Raw genomic sequence first — 23,487 nt, forward strand, 5'->3', positions numbered from 1 at the left:
GGCAGATGACCATGTGAAGATGGAGGCAAAGACTGGTCGCCACCAGGCACTGAGAGAGGCAGGAGGGCTGCTCCCCTGGAGCCTTCTGGAGAGTTCAGACTCCCAGAATGTGAGGGTCCATTTCTTTGGTTTTAAGCCACCAACTATGTGGCCTTTGCTATGGCAGGCCCAGGAAGCCCACACAGCAGCCCCGAATGTGCAGGCTGGAGGGTAAATAACCAATGAATCCATCATGTGGAAATCAAGAATTTCTGTTCAATGAACAGGATTCAATAAGCAGCATTAACAGCCAAGGGATGAACCAGGAGAAGCTTATCACAAGTTGAAAGCTAGCAAGGGGGAACTTTGCTGCTGGTCCACCAGTTAAGACTCCATGCTCCCAATTCAGGGGGCCTGGGTTCGATCCCTGGTCAGGGAACTAGCTTCCACATGCCACAGCTAAAGATCTCGTGTGCCACAGCTAAGACCCAGCACAGCCAAATGAACATACATGCTGGCTGGGCACCAAGGCCTCTGCCCTGAGTGCCCGAAGCAGGAGAGAATGAGCAAAGGGGTGCCGGGGTGGGCCCAGGCGGACAGGCCAAGCCCCAGACCCACTCACACAGTGAAGGCTGCAGGGCCTGACACCACCTGGCAGGAGGCTCCCCAGTGGGGCTCTGCCCTCCCTGTGGTTTCTCTGAGAACCCTGGGTCTTTCCAGGGAACTCGGTGTTCTCCCATCCACCTCCCATGCACCATCTGTCCCTGGGGCCAAGGGGGGAGGGGTGGCACAGACCAGGACAATCTGTTCTGGGGTCCTTGGGGCCCCAACTCTGTGCACTGGGTCCACCCCCAGGCATCCAGCTGTCCCTCTGGGGTCTTTGGCCCTCCAAGGGGACCAGGCCTGACAAGGCCTCTGGCATGCGGACCTCCAGCCCAGGACGTCTTGGGTCCAGGAGACAGGGTCCTGCAGCCCAGGTCCACAACACAGAGGCAAGGCCGACACTCAGCCATCACTGGCTGAGCCACATCGGTGAGCATCTGCGGGGGACCAGCTGCCCCACAGGTCCAAGGTCATGCTGTCCTCACACCCTGGATGGACAATGGCAGCCCAGGTGGCACGGTCCACCCCAGGCTCCAGGGAAGCTCGTGTCCAGCCTTCCCCAGGCCCTCACTGGCCTGATGGGAACCTGGCTGCAGGACAGTGATAGGGCAGCGGGCACACAGACAGAGGATGAGCCTGCGGGCGGGCGGGCTGTCGCTCCCCTACCTACATCCAGCTGGACTCATGGCCCCGCACACACAGCCAAGGCCACCCCAGTGGGCCAGACCCCAGCCTGCTCCTCCTGCCAGTGTGCCCTCGGGTAGCCCCAGGATCCACCGCAGGCTCTGAGGCCACCAGGCCTCGACCTCTCCCTGGCAGGGTGGCCTCAGGGACAGTGGTGGTTGTGCCCGTTGCCCTGTCCCTTCCTGGCCATCACACGACCACAGTGCATGCCAAGGGCTTACCAAGGCAGCTCGTGGCATTGAGGAGAGAGGCCATGACCCAGCAGCAGAGGCTGGGGGGTGAGGCCACAGAGAGGAGCCTGGCCTGGGACCTGCCATCACTCTGTCAACTTCCCAAGAACAGAGAGAGAAGGGAAGTTCCAGGGCTGCTGAGGCCTCAGGGGGTTCCCACCCCATTTTTAGCAAGAGCAGTGAGGCAGAGCTCCCCCAATCCCCGCCCAGGCCCTACCATCTGGATGTAAAAATAACAGCAATGGGTATTAACGATTCACCTCACCCGGGAGCCTATCCAGGGATCCTGCAGATGGCCACCACTGGCCAGACGGGCCACATCAGCCATAGACACATGACGGAGGACCCAGCACCTCAGGCGTCCCAGTTCCTGGAGCCGCCCAGACCCTGGTGGGAGAAGATACCTGAACTGCCTGCCATGGGAACACAGCCTGCAGGTCACTGCTTGTCTCTCCACTGTCCACTCCCCACATGGGGACACGGGAAAGGGAGAAAATGCTCGGAGCCGACCTGGAGGAGACAAAGGGGTCAAGATTCTCAGACAGGTCAGGGCCAGGGCAGGGACCACACACAGGGCCTGGAAAGTGGGCTGAGCATGGATCTGCCCACAGCCAGCCAGGACAGTGGCGGCCAGCCCAGGGTCAGGGGAGAAAGCTGCAGGGGTCAGTCTACATGCCAGCCAACACAGCAAGAGTGCTGCACCCATATCATCTGGCCTGAGCCACCCTGACTCAGGTAGGCCAGGCAAGGCTCCTCTGGGCCAAGTGTGGCTTAGTGGACGGAGCTATGAGGAGGGAGACGAACCATCCCAGCCTCAGCTGGGCCTCACTGGCCATATGGGCTGTCTTCAGCCACGTGGGACTGTGCACTGAGCTGAAGTGAGCTGGGCTGCTTGGAGTCAAGGTGATTTGGCATTAAACTGGGTGGACTGAGCCAGGTGGCTTGGAGAGATGCCGTCCTCAGGGGGCCCGGGTAGCCTGTCTTGGCTGTCCTAGACCAGGCTGGTCCAGCTGAGCAGAGCTCAGTAGTCAACTGTCCTGGGTTGGCTGAACCAGGCTGTGCTAAGCTGAACTAGGTGGACATGGACTTGACTGGACTCGGCTGGATTGAGGTGGGCTGAGTCAGAAGAAACTGGGCTCAGCTGAGTACAGCCAAACTAGAATGGCTAGATGGGATAAAATGGCAACCCAAACCTATCTGGGCTGGATGGGCTGGGCTGGGCTAGAATTTTCTCTAGTGAGCTTGCCTATCCTGGAGGGGTGGGGCTGAGTGGGGATTGGCTGAGTTGAGCTGTATCAAACTGGGTTGAGCTAGGTTGAGCTGCACTGTGCTGGGCTGAACAGGGCTGAACTGGGCTGACCTGGGTTTAGCTGGGCTGAACTGGGCTGAGCTGGGCTGAAAAGGGTTGAGTTGGGCTGAACTAGGCTAAGCTGAGTTGAATAGGGTTGATCTGGGCTTAACTGGGCTGAACTGGGTTGAAGTTGGCTGAATTGGGCTGAACTGGGTTGAGCTTGGTTGAACTGCCTTGAACAGGGCTGAACTAGGCTGAACCGGGCTGAGCTGAGCTGAACAGGGCTGAGCTGGGCTGAACTGGATTGAACTGGCTTGAACAGAGCTGAACTAGGCTGAGCAGGGCTGAACCGGGTTGAGCTGGGCTGAAAGGGTTGAGCTGGGCTGAACTGGCTTGAACTGGCTTGAATAGGGCTAAACTAGGCTGAGCAGGGCTGAACCGGGTTGAGCTGGGCTGAAAGGGTTGAGCTGGGCTGAACTGGCTTGAACTGGCTTGAACAGAGCTGAACTAGGCTGAGCAGGGCTGAACCGGGTTGAGCTGGGCTGAAAGGGTTGAGCTGGGCTGAACTGGCTTGAACTGGCTTGAACAGAGCTGAACTAGGCTGGGCGGGACTGAACTGGGTTTAGCTGGGCTGAAAAGGGTTGAGCTGGGCTGAACTGAGTTGAACTGGCTTGAATAGGGCTAAACTAGGCTGAGCAGGGCTGAACCGGGCTGAGCTGGGCTGAACTGGGCTGAGCTGGACTGAACTGGGTTGAGCTTGTTTGAACTGGCTTGAACAGGGCTGAACTAAGCTGAGCGGGGCTGAACCAGGCTGAGCTGGGCTGAACAGGGCTGGGCTGAGCTGAGCGTTTAGCTCAAGCTGAGCTGGGTTGAACTGGGTTGAGCTGAGCTGAATAGAGCTGACCTAGGATGAACAGGGCTGAATAAGGCTGAGGAAGGCTGAACTAGGCTGAGCCAAGCTGAACAGACTGAGCTGGGATGAGCTGGCCTGAGCTGCGCTGGTCTAAACTGACTGAACTGGACTGAACTGTGCTGAGCTGGGCTTGGTTGAGTTGCACTCGGCTTGACTGAGTTGAGCTGGGCTGACCTGAGCTAAGCTGAGCTGGGCTGAACTGAGCTTAGCTGGATTGAGCTGGGCTGAACTTGGCTAAGCTGGGCTGAGCTGAACTGAACTGGGCTAAGTCGGGCTTATCTGGGCTGAACTGGGCTGAATAGGGCTGAGTTGAACTGAACTGAGTTGAGCTGGGCTTAGCTGGGCTGAACTAGACTGAGTTGGGCCTATCTGAGCTGAACTGAGCTGAACAGGGCTGAACTGGGATGAACAGGGCTGAGCTGGGGTGAACATGGCTGAGCTGGGCTTGGTTGAGTTGAGTTGAGCTGAGCTGAGCTGGGCTGAAATGGCCTGAACGGGGCTGAACTGGACTGAGTTGAGCTGAGCTGGGCTGAACTGGGCTGCGCTGAGCTGAACTGGGCTGAACAGGAATCAACAGGGCTTAGCTGGGCTGAAATGGGTTGCGCTGGGCTGAACTGGACTGAGTTAAGCTGGGCTGAAATGGGATGAACAGGGTTGAATTGGGCTGAACTGGGCTGAACAGGGCTGAATAGGCTGAGCTGAATGAACTGGGCTGAGCCTGAGGTGGGGGTCTACAGAGGGGGCTGAGGAAGGCCTTGAGGGGTCTTAATCCTCTCTCGATGGGGCTGTAGTTGGAATTCCCTGGGGGTCCACAGGCAGAGAACCAGGGGGCCTGGGCTGTTCAGGGGAAGAATGGGGTGGAGGGGCAGCCGTGATGGAACAGCTCAGGGACCTGAAGGGCTAATCCACTGGCCACAGGGAGCAGGGCCCAGAGGGCAGCAGGTGGATCCACCCACAGGATGCCCACAAGGCCTGGGGTGATTTCTGGGAAGTGGGGGCTTTTGGATCCCCAGGGAGGTCTGAGTTAGGGTTGGGAGTGGGGAAGCAGCCTGGTGATTCCTGGGGGTCTCTGACCCAGGCCAAGGCTATGGGTTGGCAGAGGGGACAGACTCGTGGTTGCTGGGGTTCTCAGAGTCCCTGATCTCCAACGGGGGTCTGAGTAGGGACAGAAGAACATCCTGGTATCTCCTGGAGGTCTCTCTGGTCCCCAGGCACTGACAGGGGTCATGGGCTCTGAGCACCCACCTCCAGGACGTGGGTTGGCACCTCCATTCAAGTGTCCTGTGTCCAGGCACTCAGGCCAAGGGCAGTGACTGTCACTGCTCACTGGTGGGGTTCCTGGTGGGTTCAGGAGGTGGAACACAGCTGCTCACTGGAGGGGTCGCTGGAGGGGTCAGGAGGTGGAGCACAGCTGCTAGCTAGAGGGGTCCCTGGAGGGGTCAGGATGTGGAGCACAGCTGCTCGCTGGAGGGGTCAGGAGGTGGAGCACAGATGCTCACTGGAGGGGTCACTGGAGGGGTCAGGAGGTGGAGCACAGCTGCCCACTGGAGGGGTCACTGGAGGGGTCAGGAGGTGGAGCACAGCTGCTCACTGGAGGGGTCAGGAGGTGGAACACAGCTGCTCGCTGGAGGGGTCCCTGGTGGGGTCAGGAGGTGGAGCACAGCTGCTCGCTGGAGGGGTCACTGGAGGGGTCAGGAGGTGGAGCACAGCTGCCCACTGGAGGGGTCACTGGAGGGGTCAGGAGGTGGAGCACAGCTGCTCGCTGGAGGGGTCAGGAGGTGGAACACAGCTGCTCGCTGGAGGGGCCCCTGGAGGGGTCAGGAGGTGGAGCACAGCTGCTAGCTAGAGGGGTCCCTGGAGGGGTCAGGAGGTGGAGCACAGCTGCTCGCTGGAGGGGTCAGGAGGTGGAGCACAGCTGCTAGCTAGAGGGGGTCCCTGGAGGGGTCAGGAGGTGGAGCACAGCTGCCCACTGGAGGGGTCACTGGAGGGGTCAGGAGGTGGAGCACAGCTGCTCGCTGGAGGGGTCAGGAGGTGGAGCACAGCTGCCCACTGGAGGGGTCACTGGAGGGGTCAGGAGGTGGAGCACAGCTGCTCGCTGGAGGGGTCAGGAGGTGGAACACAGCTGCTCGCTGGAGGGGTCCCTGGTGGGGTCAGGAGGTGGAGCACAGCTGCTCGCTGGAGGGGTCACTGGAGGGGTCAGGAGGTGGAGCACAGCTGCCCACTGGAGGGGTCACTGGAGGGGTCAGGAGGTGGAGCACAGCTGCTCGCTGGAGGGGTCAGGAGGTGGAACACAGCTGCTCGCTGGAGGGGCCCCTGGAGGGGTCAGGAGGTGGAGCACAGCTGCTAGCTAGAGGGGTCCCTGGAGGGGTCAGGAGGTGGAGCACAGCTGCTCGCTGGAGGGGTCAGGAGGTGGAGCACAGCTGCTAGCTAGAGGGGGTCCCTGGAGGGGTCAGGAGGTGGAGCACAGCTGCTCACTGGAGAGGTCAGGAGGTAGAGCACAGCTGCTCGCTGGAGGGATCAGGAGGTGAAGCACAGCTGCTTGCTGGAGAGGTTCCTGAGGGATCAGAAGGTGGAGCAGAGCTGTGCTCTGGAGAGGTCAGGAGGTGGAGCACAGCTGTTTGCTGGAGGGGTCCCTGGTGGGGTCAGGAGGTGGAGAACAGCTGCTCACTGGAGATGTCAGGAGGTGGAGCACAGCTGCTCGCTGGAGGGGTCCCTGGAAGGGTCAGGAGGTGAGAAAAGGACCCAGAAGAAACCATCTATCCCTCAAGGCTGGAGCAGAGCCCCAGTGTTCCCTGAGCCAGACCACCCCACCTCAGCTCCACAGCCCACCCCAGGTGAGCAGTCAGCCTGGCACATATGGGTGAGAGTCCTGAGACCAGCGCTGACCCTGGTCCTGTCCCCACAGCCTCCATCCAGGCTCCATCCATCTACCCCTTGAGGCTCTGTTGCACAGAAGAAGCCCGTGTAAGGCTGGGCTGCCTGGTCAAGGACTACTTGCCAGGGTCAGTGACTGTGACCTGGGACACAGTGCCCCTGGATGGAAGCACCCTGACCTTCCCTAGCATCCAAATGGCGAGCTCCAGTCTCTACATTACCACCAGCCAGCTGACCATCTCGGGCGAGCAGCCCAAGGAGTTCACCTGCAGAGTTTTACACGCTGAGACCAACTCCAACTTGAATAAGACCATCAGCACTGGTGAGCCAGGGCTGGGGTAGCTGGGAGTAGGGGGCGGGCCAGCCAGGCTGGAGGAACAGGGAGGAGAGGCTTGGGGTCTCCAGGAGACCAGCCCCATGCCTGCCACCTCTGCCCGCAGAGTGCGCCAAGAACTTCAGCGACCCCTCAGTGAAGCTCTTCTACTCCTCCTGCAACCCCAATGGCGACACCCAGACCACCATCCACCTCCTGTGCCGGATCTCCGGCTACACCCCGGGCAAAATCAAGGTCACCTGGCTGGTGGATGGGCTCAAGTCCGAAGAGCTGTATGCACGATCCGGCCCTGAGATACAGGAGGGCAATCTGACCTCCACCTACAGTGAAGTCAACATCACACAGGGCCAGTGGGTGTCCGAGAAAACCTACACCTGCCGGGTCAACTATTACGGCTACAACTTCGAAAGCCACGCCCACAGGTGCACAGGTACAGCCCTCACCTACGCCAACACTCAGACACCAGGGGCTCAGGGAGGAGGGCGGCCAGCCTCACACAGGCCCCTCTCGCACACAGCCGAGTCCGAGCCCCGCGGCGTGAGCGCCTACCTGAGCCCACCCACCCCCCTCGAGCTGTACGTCAACAAGTCACCCAAGATCACCTGCCTGGTTGTGGACCTGGCCAACGAGAAGAACTTGAGCCTGACCTGGTCGAGGGCAAACGGGAAGCCTGTGCACGCAGGCCCCCCTGAGATCAAGCGTCAGTTCAACGGGACGGTCACCGTCACGTCCACCCTGCCGGTGGACGTCACTGACTGGGTAGAAGGCGAGACCTACTACTGCAAAGTGAGCCACAGCGACCTGCCCACGGACATCCAGCGATCCATCTCCAAGGATGTTGGTGAGCGGCAGGCTGAGGGGAGGTAGGCGGGCCTCCTGAGAGAAGCCTGACTAACCACACACCTGTCTGCAGGCAAGCGTCTGGCCCCCAAGGCCTACGTGTTCTTGCCAGACGGAAAGGAGCTGGAGAACGAGGAGGAGCTCACCCTCACCTGCATGATCCAGAAATTCTTCCCCAGGGACATCTTTGTGCGGTGGCTGCATAACAAGGAACTGATGCGGGCAGACCAGCACACCACCACACAGCCCCACAGGGCCGACAACAACACCCCAGCCTTCTTCGCCTACAGCCGCCTGGCGGTCCCTAGGGCCAACTGGAAGAGGGGCGATGAGTTCACCTGCCAAGTGATCCATGAGGCACTGCCCAGGACTAGGACCCTGGAGAAATCGGTGTTCATTAACAGCGGTAAATAACGCCCAGCCTCCCGCCTGCCCCTCTCCAGGGGCAGGGGAGGGGCCAGTGGGACCTTCTGTCCACTGTCAATAAACACTCTGGTGCCTGCTCAGAGCCCTGGGCATGCCTGTTCTTGGGGCTCGTGGGCTGTGGGTCAGGGTGGTGGGGGGGATGTCCCGGCACAGAAGAAGGGAAGGCTCGGCAGGCAGACAGGGCTGAGGGAGGGCTCTGTCCAGCATCACTCTCCATGTCGAGGCCCTCCCCCTACCCGACTATGAATTCTGCCCACTCAGCAAGTTCTAAGAGCCAGAGGGTGGTCCTAGCGGAGGGACCACAGAGACCTCAGCCTTTTCTGGGGGTCTCAGACCCCTGGGTGGGGGCCCTCCACCAGAGGCTCCTGCCAGCCCCTCTGGACACAGATAAGCCCCCAAGCGCCCAAGTCCAAGAGCTCACACAGAGGCCCTCCAGACAGAAACGGGTCAAGTTAGACCCGCACACAGGCGCCAGCATGCGGGTCCCTCCACTGTCACCTCCGAGGCACAAACAGGCCAGCTGCACACGTGGGCTAGTGTGGGGTCTGCTCCTCCGGCCTCCACCTCTGAACTCCCCGCTACCCACGCGGCCCTGCTGGGCCGGGCTCAGTGCCCAGTGCCCCATCTTGCTGCTTAGCCTCACTCCACTCTGAATCGGTCTGGGACACACCCATCACTCTCAAGCACCCTCAGGCCACCACGTGCACTGGTGCCAAGGCCCCACACCCATCCACTGCCAGGCACAGGCAGCGTCCCACACACTCACAGGAGGCCCGCCTCTCATCCAGGCCACACCCTCACACCCTCTCCGCCAGGCCATATCCTCACACCCTCTCACCCAGGCCACACCCTCTCACCCAGGCCATATCCTCACACCTTCTCATCCAGGTCATATCCTCACACCCTCTCACCCAGGCCATATCCTCACACCCTCTCATCCAGGCCATATCCTCACACCCTCTCACCCAGGCCATATCCTCACACCTTCTCATCCAGGCCACACCCTCACACCCTCTCAGCCAGGCCATACCCTCTCACCCTCTCACCCAGGCCACACCCTCTCACCCAGGCCATATCCTCACACCTTCTCATCCAGGTCACACCCTCTCAGCCAGGCCACACCCTCTCACCCTCTCACCCAGGCCACACCCTCTCACCCAGGCCACACCCTCTCACCCAGGCCACACCCTTCACCAGGACCACACCCTCACACTCGTATCACCCCAGTCACACACTGGACCCTGGACCCTGGACCCTCCCTTGCCCCATGTGGTTTCCTGCTGTGGCCCCAGCCTCCCTAGGCCAACCCTTCTCTGTCAGTTGCGCCCCACAGATGACCAGTTGGACGCACAGACACATGGAAACACACAGACACGTGGACACACAGACACGTGGACAGACACACGTGGACACACACCTGAGTGCACACAGACATGGACACAAGCACACAGACATGTATGTGGATGCACATGTGGACAGCACACAGGCCCCACCGCACGCACGCAGGAAGCACCACATGCACAGCCCACACCCTGAAAGGAGCCCAGAGTGGAGGCTGTGCTGGGAGAGGAGAGGCCCAGCCCCAGGACAGGAGGGGCAGAGGGCTGGGGCAGCTCTGCATTCCCACAGGTTGGGCAAGGTCCACATGTCTGGGCACAGCCCCCAGGCGCCCCTTGTGATGATCTGTTGACTCCAGGGGCCGTCCGGGTCCAGGCTTCTCCTGAGGGCTCCAGGCAGGGAGGCCCAGCCCCGTGCTTTTCGAGGGGCCCCCAGGCTGAGGAGAGTGAAGCTGAGCAGGAATGGGACCCAGGGGCCTGGGCTAGGAGGCCACGGGCCTTGCAGCTGATGGAAGAGGGCACTCCCCGGGCTGGGGGACCACCACCTGCCATGGAGCAGGGAGTCGGGGTGGGACAGAGGTGAGGAGCCCACAGAGTTGAGTGCAAGTGACCAGCAGTTCCCAGAAAAGCTGTGCAAAATGGTGGGAGACAAAACACCAACCACCTGGGGGTAGAAGGATGGACGACAGAGGGCAGGGGCCCGCAGTCCCCCACACAGCTGCCTGCCAGCTCAGGGGCCTCCTGTCCCCGTGGCCAGGGCCGGCTGGAGGGGCCAGAAGCGGGGGCCACCCAGGACCAGGGCACTAGGCCCAGCTCCCTCCACTCCCTAAGGGTGGCCAGGCCTGTCCTCCCCACCTTGACCCCAGGCCAGGGGGCTGACCACCCGGTGCCCACAGAGCTGGCCCTCGAGGACCTGTGTGCAGAGGAAGCTGAGAGCGAGGAGCTGGAGGAGACCTGGACCAGCCTCCTTGTCTTCATCGTGCTCTTCCTGCTCAGCATGAGCTATGGCGCCGCCGTCAGCCTCTGCAAGGTGGGCATGGATGCCCCACTTCCGGGCGGGGCGCCCTGAGAAGGGGAGCCCCAGCTGGGCTCAGAACCCGCCTCACACGTGCCTTCCCCCAGGTGAAGTGGATCCTGGCCGCCATCCTCCAGGGGCAGCCCCAGGGCTCCCAAGACTACACCAACGTCACACAGCGCCCACTGCCTGCTGGTGTCTGAGCATCTCTGCGGCTGCCCAGCTGCCCTGGGAGGAGGAAGGAGCAGACAACCACTGAGGGGCTCAACAACCAGCATGCAGGTGTCCAGACAGTCCAGCTCAGCCTCAAGGTCAAAGACAACAAGGAGGCCCACCATTCACAGCCCCACACCCACCCTACTTAGGGAAAAGCCCCAGGAGAGCACCTGTCCCCTCCAGAGACCTGGGCTGGGCGTGGACACTGACCACCCTAGGCTCCTCCCAGGCCCCTGGGGTGGGGGCCATATCCTGACTAACAGAACCGCCCCCAAAACACAGGGAGGGCCTAGAGCTCACAGCCCACCCCATGCTCAGAGTCCAGAGCCCAACTAAGACTCAAGAGCCCCAGTCCAGCCCAACCAGCGTCTGAGTCCAGCCCAACCAAGCCAAGAGCTCCCTCCCCAGCCTCCGTCCTGCCTCCTTGCCCCAGGTCCAAGAGCCCTGCCCCCCACCCCCTGCCCTGTTCCCATGTCTACCCTCCCTGCTGTCCACCCCCAGACCTTGGGCCTGCAGAATAAGGGGGCAGGGAAGCCCTTCTGGGGAGAGCTGTGGGGGTTTTCAGGGCTGCAGGCAGGGCCTCCAGAGTGGGAAGCAGGTCCCACAGAACAGGGGGATTACAACAGGGCCTGTCCCGCAGCTGGCTCAGCCCAGGCCCACCCCAAACACCCCATTCAGCCTAGCAGCCCATCCCAAACTCCCCCCACTGTGGCCTTGTCTGACCTCTCTCTCCACAGGGCCTGTACTGCAGCCCACTCAGCCCAGCGGCCCACCCAAACCCCCTCCCCACTCAGCCCAGGCCCACCTCAAACGCTCCCCCCCACACACACACTGTGGCCTTGTCTGACCTCTCTCTCCTAACTTTCCAAGTAAAGTTCTTTAAAGTAAAAAATCCCATGAACATACTTTAGGGGAGGTACCTGTGGTCCCATGGAAGTGGGAGGTACCTCCACCCAAGGAAATGGACAAGGAGCAGAGGGAAGCAGGCAGAAGACAGCTCTGGGTCCTGAGCACCCAATTATCCAGCCAGGCCTGATTCAAGCATCCTTCGATGCCCACAGAGACCCTGCCTCAGCCTCCACCACACCTGCTCCCCTGGCCTCCAGCCCAGACTCACACACGGAGTGTATGCCCTTCCCCATACAACAGTGTGTTTGACTGTTGTCAAACAACAGTCCCACTCCCAGCAGGCAAACCCTAGGGGGTCAGTCATGGTTAGCGCTGACAGGAGAGACCATTCATGGTGAAGACCCTTCTGAGAGCCACCACCCATGCTAGGAGACCACACCCCATGGACACCAACATGGACCAAGAAGCCTGCAGGGATCGAGGGTGGACCACCCAGGGTTGGGCAACTCTGAGGTTGTCCAGAGACACCCAGAGTCTGATCCAAATAGAACATGAGACCAGGAGAGAGCCTCATACAAGGCCAAGGCCATGGCCCTGCATGCTCCACCCTCACAGGTGAACACGACACACTTGCCCAGACCTGTACCGTCTCAGGCAACCAGGCCTGAAACCAGACCCCACCTGCAGGGTGCTCTCAAGCTGGGGCCAGGCACCCTCCTCCCTGTCCCCTGAGCTGGGGCTCCTGAGGGCACAGTGGGGTGTCTTCTCTCTCTGACTTGCACCCCAGACCATGAGATCCACTGGGAACCCCAGAACGAGGGCCACGAGGGCTCAGCCCTGTGAGCTGGGCGTCATCACACACAGACCACACACATCTTCCCAGAGTCAGGAGGGAAAGGGGTGAGGTAGGAGAGAGAGGGCCCTGGGCTGAGCAGGTGGAGTTTGCCAAGTGCAGTAAGTGATTCCCTGAAACTCCAAGGGCAGAACTAGTGGCAGGAGCTGAGCTCTGCTCAGGTAGAGACAAGAGGACCCCATCACCACTCCTCAGGTCAGGGGATCCTCCCCAGCTGCACCTGTGAAGGAAGGCTCCTCCAGGGTCACAAAGGGAGGGTGTAACCCATAATAAGTGTGGTCAAACCTCCAGTGAGTCTGTGCTAGAATCTTTCTCAGTAGAAAAACGCATATGGGGAGGGCCTGAGGACAGGTCAAGTGTGGGAAAAGACGTGAGATAATCGGCCAGAGGAGAACAAAACCCAGAAGAACTGCCCCATAGACATGAGTCAACACACACACGAGTCTACACACACATGAGTCTACGTACACATGGGCCAATGTACAGATGAGTCAACATACACAGGAGTCGACACACATGAGTCAACACACACATGAGTCAATACACATGAGTCAACACACATGAGTCTACACACACATGAGTCAATACACATGAGTCTACACACACATGAGTCAACATACACAGGAGTCAACACACACATGAGTCTACGTACACATGGGCCAATGTACAGATGAGTCTACATACACATGAGTCAACACACATGAGTCTACACACACATGAATCAACACACATGAGTCTACACACACATGAGTCAATGTCCACATGAGTCAACACACATGAGTCTACACACACATATGAGTCAATGTACACGAGTCTATGTACACAGGAGTCTACATACACATGAATCTACATACACGAGTCAACATACATGTGAGTCTACATACACGTGAGTCAACACACACACGATTCAACACACACGAGTCAACGTACATGAGTCTACATATACATGAGACTTCGTACACATGAGTCAACACACACATGAGTCTATGTACGTATGAGTCTACATACACGTGAGTCAGCGTACATGTGAGTCTATGTACATGTGAGTCTACTTACATGTGAGTCAACACACATGTGAGTCTACGTACACGTGAGTCAACACACACATGAGTCTATGTATGTGTGAGTCTACATACACGAGTCAGCGTACATGTGAGTCTACTTACATGTGAGTCAACATACACGTGAGTCAACACAGACATGAGTCAACATAGACATAGGTCAACATGCACATGAGTTAGCAACCTCTTCACTGCACTCCTCCCCGTTAGGGAGGATGCCCACACCCTTTCTTTCCAGGCCAGTATCTCTGCCTTGCTCTGTCTTGAATAAATAAACCTCTTCCCTGTGTGCTTTCCACATGTTGTGCTGTGTCTCTAATCATAAACTTCACACCTGTATTTACAGTGTTTGCCTCCTTGGGAGGCAAACTCCTTGGAACATACGTGTTTTCAAATGAGGCAAGAGCCAGGCAATCCTTCCTTCTAGTCTCCAGTCCCTGGTGCTCTAGCAGCTAGGACTCTGGGATTTCATCCAGGCTATACAGGTCCAATTCCAGGACAGGGAAATAAGCTCCTGCTTCAGGACCTCTCCCTGCTGTTTCCCTGAGGACAGTGGCAGGCAACCCCTCTAGTGGGGCTGGATGGTGAGTGCTCGGCCAAGAGCAGGGTCGCAGAGAAGGACAAGAGGAAGGGTTATGCCAGCCAGCTGGGTTCTGAATGAGTGACCCTGCTGCATGTGCCCTCCCAGCAGCAAGATGCCAGCTTCTCAGGGTCCCCTTTGTCCCTCCTCCTCTTCCTTCTCCATTAACCCACCATTGAATGGTGCCCCCCAGAAATTATGTCCACATCCTAAGCCCTGGAACCCATGAGTGTGACCTTATTCAGTCTTTGCAGATACGATTAAAGGATTTTAGAATGAGATTGTCCAGGTGGGCCCTAAATCTAATGACAAGAGTCCTTACAAGGGACAGAGGAGGGGAGGTCAGACTCGGGGTGGGAGGTCATATGAGGACAGAGGCAGAGATCGGGGCGATGCCTGGGATGCCTGGGCAGTCAGAAGCTGGAGGAGGTAGGAAGGCAGGGGAGAGCACGGCCCTGCCCACACCTTGATCTTAGGCATCTGGCTCCAAGTGAAAGTCACTCAGTCGTGTCCAACTCTTTGTGACCCCATGGACTATACAGTCCATGGAATTCTCCAGGCCAGAATACTAGAGTGGGTAACTTTTCCTTCTCCAGGGGCTCTTCCAAACCCAGGGATCAAACCCAAGTCTCCCTCTGGCTCTAAAGCATGAGATTAAATTTCTGTTGTTTTGAGCCCTGCAGTGAGGTCTTTGTCATGGCCCCAGGACCCTCACTGCCAGCCAGCAGGCCTTGGCCATGCTGAGGCCCCTCCTGCTTCTGAAGAAGCCCAGGAGGACTCGTCCAGTCCTAGCTCTTTCCTCTCCAGCCTGGACCCACGTTGAACAAGTCCCAGACTCCAGAAGATGCTCAGTGAATCTTACCAACAGTGCCCAGTAGGGCTCAGACCCTTCCCCCAAACTCTGCGGCTCTCAGTCCTATAGACCCCATGTCCATCCATCTCAAGTCCAAGCTCTTCTTTCTGCCCAAAGCTCCATGCCCATCTGTGACCTTGGTAGGGTAGTGTTGTCTGTATGGGGGCACAGGATGCTGGAGAGGGTGGCCCCCAAAACACCCACCACCTTCCTCTGTTTCCTGCATGCCCGCCAGGCCACATGTGACCACACATCCTGAGTCCCGTTCCTCCGGCTCTCTCAGGGACAGCACCAGAGGACATGAGGGACACAGGACCCCCACAAGGCACAGAGCCCTGGGCACCGGAGGACAGGCAAGAAGAAGGATTCTTGGAGCCAGCCATCTGCAATGCAGACACCACTGATACAGTGGGCATGGAGTGGACCAAAGGCCAGCCGGCAGCCTGGGAGGAAATGTCCCTTGTGGGTGGCACTATGGGTGACCCAGGGTTCATGATAGACCCCAGAGGTCCTTAAACTAAGCCAGGGTGTATGTGCCCACCTGGCATGCTGCCCTGGGCTCCCTTTCCTCCATCCATCTCCTCCCACCCTCCCGGCCCCACCCCTGCCCCAGGGAAAAGCCAGTCTCCCTCTGAGGCCCAACATCTCCACCTGCCAGCCACTCTCCCCACAATAGTGTTCTTTCCAGGAGGGGACTGTTGGTCCCTGTATTGCTCCAGAACCTTCTGTGTGTGAAGAAATGAAGGAACAGGGCTTCCCTGGTGGTCCAGTGGTTAAAATTCACCTTGCAATGCAGGGGACACCAGTTTGATCCCTGGTCCAGGAAGATCCCTCCTGCCGCAGAGCAACTCAGCCCGTGAGCCACAACTACTGGGCTCTAGAGCCCACAAGCTGCGCCTGCTGAGCTCACCCAGAGCCCGCGCTCCACGTTAGAGAGGCCGCCACAGCGAGAGCCTGCACGCCGCAGTCAGAGCAGCGCCTGCTGTCTGCAACCAGAGAAAGCCCGCGCATCACAACCGAAGACCAGCACAGCCAAAAGTAAAAATAAACAAATAAATTTTATATGAACACAGATGCAAACCAAGCCCCTCAGCCCCGTTGTGTGCCCAGGCAGGGGTCACCTCCTGAGGGTCACCAGGGAGTCCAAGCACCTGGGCAGCTGGAAGGGCAGCTGGTGGGAGAATCCTGGGCAGGAAATAGGGCGGAGGCAGCAGGGGCAGGAGGTCAGCTACCCCCACCACACAGGACTCCAGACTCCAGACAAGGGTGACCCCCACACCCCAGCTCCAGTCAAGGACCCCGCCACTCCTGGAGGAAGAGGAAGCGTTGTGGCCAGGCTGGAGAGGCCCCACCCCCACAAGCCACCCTGCACCCTGACGGTCTAGGAGGCCTGCTCGCTGGGGCCACCCTGAAGTGCCTGTGCCTCGGGGCTCCAGCCTCTGCTGACCCGTGCAGCCTCCTCTCCCTCCAGCCTCACTTCTTCTCCACTCTGGGACCACATCTCCCTCGGTGATCCTAGGCCCCTGACTCTCTGGCTACTGTGGCCTCTGCTTCTTGCACTGTGACCTCAGCTTCTTTTCACCTCGGCCCCCACACATCCTATGGACAGCCCCTGGGGCCATGACCCCCCCACCCATGGCACCTGCCTCTGCACCACAAGGACTCAGTCCAGGGTCAAGTTCCTGGGGGTCCCACAGTCCAGGCCACACACACCTGGCCCCACCACAGCCAGACCACAGACCAGACATGACGTGAAGGCAAGCGGCCGCAACTGGCGGGACAGGAAGTGGGTGAGTGACCCCATCTATGGGGTCACGCAGCCGATCCCAGCCTGCCCCTCACAGCATCAGCCTCACCAACAGCCCAAATGGCCCAGAGCGGGGCAGGGTCAGCTGAGACTACACAGCCATCAGGAGGGCCTGGACAAGGCCTAGGCCTCCACCCACTCCAGCACCTCTGGGGCAGGCAAGCAGAGGGACCTGCAGGGCGGGGCCACATGGCCAGAAGGCAAGGGCCCCGCCCAGCCACACTGGACCCTTGGGCAGCCACGAGCAGGTGGGTCCCAGAAGCTGTTGAGGGTCGTCTTCTCTGTAGTTGGGCATACTATGGCCTCCTGGGGTGGGAGGACAGAGGACAGGCTCCAAAAAGAAAGGCAGACTGCCACCCACCAGACACAGAGCAGGATGCTATACACAGCAGGCTGAGCTGGGCTGGGAGCTGAGAGCTGGACTAGCCTGAATTGGGCTTGGCTAGGCGAGCTGGGCTGAACTGGGCTGGGCTAGGCAAGCTGAGCTCAATTAGGCTAAAATGGACTGAGCTGGGCTGCACTGGGCTGCGCTAGGTGAGCGGAACTGAACTAGGCTGAACTGGGCTGAGCTAGGTGAGCTGAACTGAACTAGGCTGAACTGGGCTGAGCTAGGTGAGTGGAAATGAACTAGGCTGAACTAGGCTGAACTGGGCTGAGCTAGGTGAGCGGAACTGAACTAGGCTGAACTGGGCTGAGCTAGGTGAGCTGAACTGAACTAGGCTGAACTGGGCTGAGCTAGGTGAGCTGAACTGAACTAGGCTGAACTGGGCTGAACTGGGCTGAGCTAGGTGAGCGGAACTGAACTAGGCTGAACTGGGCTGAGTTGGGCTAGCCTGAGATGAACTGGGCTGAGTTGGATGAGCTGAGCTGAACTGGGCTGAGCTGGGCTCAATTAGGCTAAAATGGACTGAGCTGGGCTGAACTGGGCTGAGCTAAGTGAGCTGAACTGAACTAGGCTGAACTGGGCTGAGCTAGGTGAGCTGAACTGAACTAGGCTGAATTGGGCTGAACTGGGCTGAATTGGGCTAGCCTGGGATGAACTGGGCTGAGTTGGGTGAGCTGGGCTGAACTGGGCTGAACTGGGCTGAACTAGGCTGAACTGGGCTGAGCAGGGCTAAGCTGGGCTGAGATGGGTGAACTGGGCTGAAATGGGCTGAAATGGGCTGAACTGGGCTGAACTAGCCTAGGCTGGGTTGAGCAGGGTTGAGCTGGCCTGAGTTGGGTGAGCTGGGATGAACTGGGTGGAACTGGACTGAACTGGACTGGGCTAGACAAGCTGAGCTGAACTGGGCTGAGCTGGGTGAACTGAGCTGAAATGGGCTGAACTGGCCTAAGCTGGGCTGAGCAGGGTTGAGATGGCCTGAGCTAGGTGAGCCGGGTGAACTGGGCTGGACTGAGCTGAACCGGACTAAACTGGGCTGGGCTAGGCAAGCTGAGCTGAACTGGGTAGAGCTGAGCTGAACTAGGCTGAGCTGGGTTCAATTAGATTAAAATGGACTGAACTGGGCTGAACTGGGCTGAGCTGGGCTGAGCTGAGCTGAACTGGGCAGAGCTGGGCTAGGCTGGGCTGAGCTAGGCTGAACCAGGCTTAGATGAGCTGAGCTGAACTGGGCTGAGATGAGCTGAGCTGGGCTGAGCTGCGTGAACTGAGCTGAACTGGGCTGAAATGGGCTGAACTGACCTAGGCTGGGCTGAGCAGGGTTGAGATGGCCTGAGCTAGGTCAGCTGGGTGAACTGGGCTGGACTGGGCTGAACCAGACTGAACTGGGCTGGGCTAGGCAAGATGAGCTGAACTGGGTACAGCTGAGCTGAACTAGGCTGAGCTGGGTTCAATTAGATTAAAATGGACTGAGCTGGGCTGAACTGGGCTGAGCTAGGTGAGCTGGGCTGGGCTGAGCTGAGCTGAACTGGGCTGAGCTGGGCTAGGCTAGGCTGAGCTGGGCTGAACCAGGCTTAGATGAGCTGAGCTGAGCTGGGCTGGGCTGAGCTGGGTGAACTGAGCTGAAATGGGCTGAAATGGGCTGAACTGACCTAGGCTGGGCTGAGCAGGGTTGAGCTGGCCTGAGCTAGGTCAGCTGGGTGAACTGGGCTGGACTGGGCTGAACCGGACTGAACTGGGCTGGGCTAGGCAAGCTGAGCTGAACTGGGTAGCGCTGACCTGAACTGGCTGAGCTGGGTTCAATTAGGCTAAAATGGACTGAGCTGGGCTGAACCAGGCTGAGATGAGCTGAGCTGAACTGGGCTGAGATGAGCTGAGCTGGGCTGAGCTTGGTGAACTGAGCTGAACTGGGCTGAAATGGGCTGAACTGAGTTGAACTGGCCTAGGCTGGGCTGAGCAGGGTTGAGCTGGCCTGAGCTGGGTGAGCTGGGCTGAACTGGGCTGAACTGGGCTGGTCTAGGCAAGCTGAGCTGAACTGGGTAGAGCTAAGCTGAAGTAGGCTGAGCTGGGTTCAATCAAGCTAAAATGGACTGAGCTGGGCTGAACTGGGCTGAGCTAGGTGAACTGGGCTGAGCTAGGTGAGCTGAGCTGAGCTAGGCTGAACGGAGCTGAGCTGGGCTAGGTTGGGTGAACTGAGCTGAACTGGACTGAGATAGGTAAGCTGAGCTGAACTAAGCTGAACTGGGCTAGGCTGGACTGAGCTGGGCTGAACTGGGCTGAGCTGAGCTGAACTGGGCTGAGATGAGATGAGCTTGGCTGAGCTGAGCTGAACTGGGCTGAGATGAGATGAGCTTGGCTGAGCTGAGCCGAACTGGGCTGAGATGAGATGAGCTTGGCTGAGCTGAGCTGAACTGGGCTGAGATGAGATGAGCTTGGCTGAGCTGAGCTGAACTGGTCTGAGATGAGCTGAGCTGGGCTGAGCTGCGTGAACTGAGCTGAACTGGGCTGAAATGGGTTGAACTGGCCTAGGCTGATTGAGCAGGGCTGAGCTGGCCTGATTTGCGTGAGCTGGGCTGAACTGGGCTGAGATATGTGAGCTGAGCTGAACTAGGCTGAACTGGGCTAAGCTAGGCTAGGCTGGGCTGAGCCGGGATAAACTGGGCTGAGCTGGGTGAAGTGAGCTGAAATGGGCTGAACTGGGTTGAACTGGCCTAGGTTGGGCTGAGCAGGGTTGAGCTGGCCTGAGCTGGGTGAGCTGGGCCGAACTGGGCTGAATTGGACTGAGCTGGGCTGAACTGGGCTGAGGTAGGTAAGCTGAGCCGAACTAGGCTGAACTGGGCTGAACTAGACTGAGCTTGAAAGGTTGTTGCTGAGCCATGAATGATGCTGGAATTCTTGGCCTCCAGAGTAGAGGAATGCAATCCAGGGCCAGTGACGAGGCTTGATCTCTCAGAGCTTTTGTGTGATAAAGATTTATTAAAGTATGAAAGAGACAGAGACAGCTTCTGACATAGACATCAGAAGGGGGCAGAAAGAGGGCTCCCCTGCTAGTCTTTAGGAATAAGTCATATGCCTATCAGGAGGCTGTTAATTAGAGAAAGGAAATGTCTCAAAACTCAGAGACTGGCACCAGGCCCCTCACCCACAGCATGCATTTTGAGACAATGTTGACACAAAGCGAGTCATCCCAGGCCATATAACGATTGACATGAATCAAAGAAAGGCAGGTTTCCAAGCAGATACACGGTCTCATTAACATAGCTTAAGACAGTATTTGCATGGGTAAAATATACTGGTTTGTCAAGTTGGTTCTGAGTCTTGGGTGGAACCGACTTGCAGAGTCTAGAGTAAATACATAGCTCATTAGCACAGCTTAAGGAAAACATTTCCATAAGGAAAATGCGTTGGTGAGCTCAAGGTTTGAGAAAAGCTAAGTTCAGGTGGAACCAGGTGTCGTCATGGCAACACAGAATTTTGAAAGAAACCTCCTTTTAAATTTGTACAGAAAAGGGAAAAATCTGACGCTTGTAGTCTGTTTCCTCCTGCCGCTTGAGAGAGAGAAAAAATGCCTGACCCTTGCAGCCTATTTCCTCTGGAGACTCCTAGCCCTCCTGCCTGTTCCCCCCTCAGTTGGTCTAAACTGGGCTCTTCTTGGCTGAGCTGAGATTAACTGGGCTGTACTGAACTGGGCTGAACTGGGTTGAAATGGTTTTAACTGCGTTGACCTGGGCCGAGTTGGGTTGAGCTGGGTTAAAATGCACTAATCTAGGCTGGGCTGGGCTGGGCTGAATGTGGCTGCCTGGGCTAGTGCCCGAGTTGACCTGGAGGCGTGGGTTGAGCAGGGATCGCTCCCAGAGCCCTGCTGTCCAGCCAGATAGCACCCCGTGTTTCCTGGGGGCACACAAGGGCCACGCAGCCCCAGGTGCACCTCTGCTCTGCCCTCTGCCTTCACCTGTTGACAGGAAGGGGACTGTGAAAACACAGGTGTAGCCCGCACCCTCTGTAGGGGCCATCCAGGGGGCAGCCCTGAAGGACTGATTTGTTACTGGGCTTCCAGCCTCAAAAACCTCGTAGTCCACGGAAGACAACTGCTGGTTTAGGAGAACAGGTGGGGGGATTCGTCGGGGTGGGGGCGGGGGCGGGCGGGGAGTGTGACTGAGACATTACCCAGGGAGTGGGAGGGGACACAGAAGGCAGGCTTCCCTCTCCCCACCAGAGCCCCAGGACAGCCAAACTAAGCCCCCACAGACTCAGCTTCAAGCCCAGGCTGCTGTCTCTGCTTAGCCCGCTCTCTACTTCTCACGATCCCCCACAGCCTGGGGGAGGGCAAGCTGGGCCCACCACACAGAGGGCAGCTGAGGCTCCTACAGTGCCCACAGCCTCAGCTGGTCAGTGAGAGAGTCCTGTGTCAGCCAGGACCCCCACCCAGGAGTGGCCTGACCCAGAGGCCCCATCTGAAGAGCGTGTGTGGTCCCCATGCTTAGAGCCCTGAGGGGCATGCTCAGAAATGGCTCACCTGGACTCAGGTGGGCACTGCTGACCCCAGGGGCACCTCGTACAAGCTGAGCGACCTTGGGCCAGTCACTCACCCTCTGTGTGAAGGAAAGGGGGGCGCCGCCCTGTGTCCGCGGGGCCGTCAGGGGTCCGGTCAGCAGAGGGCTGCTGTCTCACAGCGCACCCTGTGTTTCAGAGAGTGAAACCAGCCCCAGCATCTTCCCGCTGAGCCTTGGGAACAACGACCCAGCCGGGCAGGTGGTCATCGGCTGCCTGGTCCAGGGCTTCTTCCCGTCGGCACCCCTGAGCGTGACCTGGAACCAGAATGGCGACAGCGTGTCCGTCAGGAACTTCCCTGCCGTGCTGGCCGGGAGCCTGTACACCATGAGCAGCCAGCTGACCTTGCCGGCCAGCCTGTGCCCAAAAGGCCAGTCCGTGACCTGCCAAGTGCAGCACCTCTCCAAAGCCAGCAAGACCGTGGCCGTGCCCTGCATAATTCAAGGTCAGAGGGCAGGCTGGGGTGAGGCCCCGTCCTCCCACCCCGACCCTGTGTGGACCATTTTCCTCTACTCAGACAAGAGGGGGTTGAGCCCCCAGTGGGGGTGCCATGAGGGGCCCGGGCTGGTGCTGAAGGCCAGGGGAGGTGGGCAGAGGGCACTGACCTGCCCCGCCTCTCTTTCAGACTCAAGTTCATGTTGCGTGCCGAACTGCGAGCCCAGCCTGTCCGTGCAGCCACCAGCCCTCGAGGACCTGCTCCTGGGCTCCAACGCCAGCCTCACGTGCACACTGAGTGGCCTGAAAAGCGCCGAGGGCGCCAGCTTCACCTGGAACCCGACAGGTGGGAAGACCGCCGTCCAGGGGTCGCCCAAGCGTGACTCCTGTGGCTGCTACAGCGTGTCCAGCGTCCTGCCGGGCTGTGCCGATCCCTGGAACAGTGGACAGACTTTCTCCTGCTCTGTCACCCACCCCGAGTCCAAGAGTTCACTGACCGCCACCATCAAGAAAGACTTAGGTGGGCCTGGACCACTGCGTGTGGGCAGCTGGGCACTCCACACACAAGGCCCCCTCCCAAGCCTGCCCCTCCCTCTCCAGCCCTGCCCACTCCTCACAGAGGGAGACTGAGGCATGGGGGGCCCAGGGGACAGGGGTGCTCTCCTCCCTGTGAGACCCCTGACCCCTGACCCCCCCTCTGCCCTGCAGGGAACACGTTCCGGCCTCAGGTCCACCTGCTGCCGCCGCCGTCGGAGGAGCTGGCCCTCAACGAGCTGGTGACGCTGACGTGCCTGGTGCGGGGATTCAGCCCCAAGGAGGTGCTGGTGCGTTGGCTGCAGGGCAATCAAGAGCTGCCCCGCGAGAAGTATCTGACCTGGGGCCCCCTGCCCGAGGCTGGCCAGAGCGTCACCACCTTCGCCGTGACCAGCGTGCTACGCGTGGACGCCGAGGTCTGGAAGCAGGGGGACACCTTCTCCTGCATGGTGGGCCACGAGGCCCTGCCCCTGGCCTTCACCCAGAAGACCATCGACCGCCTGGCGGGTAAACCCACCCACGTGAACGTGTCCGTGGTCATGTCAGAGGTGGATGGGGTCTGCTACTGAGTGCCCCACCCCCAGCTCTTGAATAAACTCCGTGCTCGCCTGAAGCAGCTCCGCACTTCCCTGTGGCCGCCTGTCTGTCCGTACTCCTCCTCAGGGTCTGTGCACACTGGGAGGGGGCAGGTCCCACGAGGAAAGCCACAGCGCCAACCCTCTCCAGGCCTCAGCGTCCCCTCAGCCTGGCGCTGGACATGCCTTCATGGCTGTGCATGTGTGTGTGTGTGTGCGCGCGCGCACACATGGGTGTGAGCACAGCAGTGAGGGCTGAGCTAGGGCC

General features: G+C 59.2%; 1 protein-coding gene and 1 gene segment (V, D, J or C); both read left to right on the forward strand.

Moving 5' to 3' along the window:
- Positions 1 to 1,108: 1,108 nt before the first annotated feature.
- LOC524810 (IgM) lies at positions 1,109 to 23,268 on the forward strand (the record flags this gene model as incomplete). Its single annotated transcript, NM_001205186.1, is given in 9 exon segments — positions 1,109 to 1,124; positions 8,735 to 8,752; positions 18,378 to 18,389; positions 18,391 to 18,393; position 21,693; positions 21,695 to 21,704; positions 21,780 to 22,120; positions 22,301 to 22,630; positions 22,819 to 23,268. Coding segments are annotated over 9 exon segments (1,126 nt in total), but the record flags the coding sequence as incomplete, so codon positions are not given.
- Positions 5,797 to 8,256, forward strand: IGHE (immunoglobulin heavy constant epsilon). The segment is given in 4 exon segments: positions 5,797 to 6,896; positions 7,015 to 7,338; positions 7,426 to 7,749; positions 7,822 to 8,256. Coding segments are annotated over 4 exon segments (1,329 nt in total).
- Positions 23,269 to 23,487: the final 219 nt, after the last annotated feature.

This window comes from Bos taurus, chromosome 20, assembly GCF_002263795.3.
Source record: "Bos taurus isolate L1 Dominette 01449 registration number 42190680 breed Hereford chromosome 20, ARS-UCD2.0, whole genome shotgun sequence".
In the NCBI taxonomy this organism is placed as follows: domain Eukaryota; kingdom Metazoa; phylum Chordata; class Mammalia; order Artiodactyla; family Bovidae; genus Bos; species Bos taurus.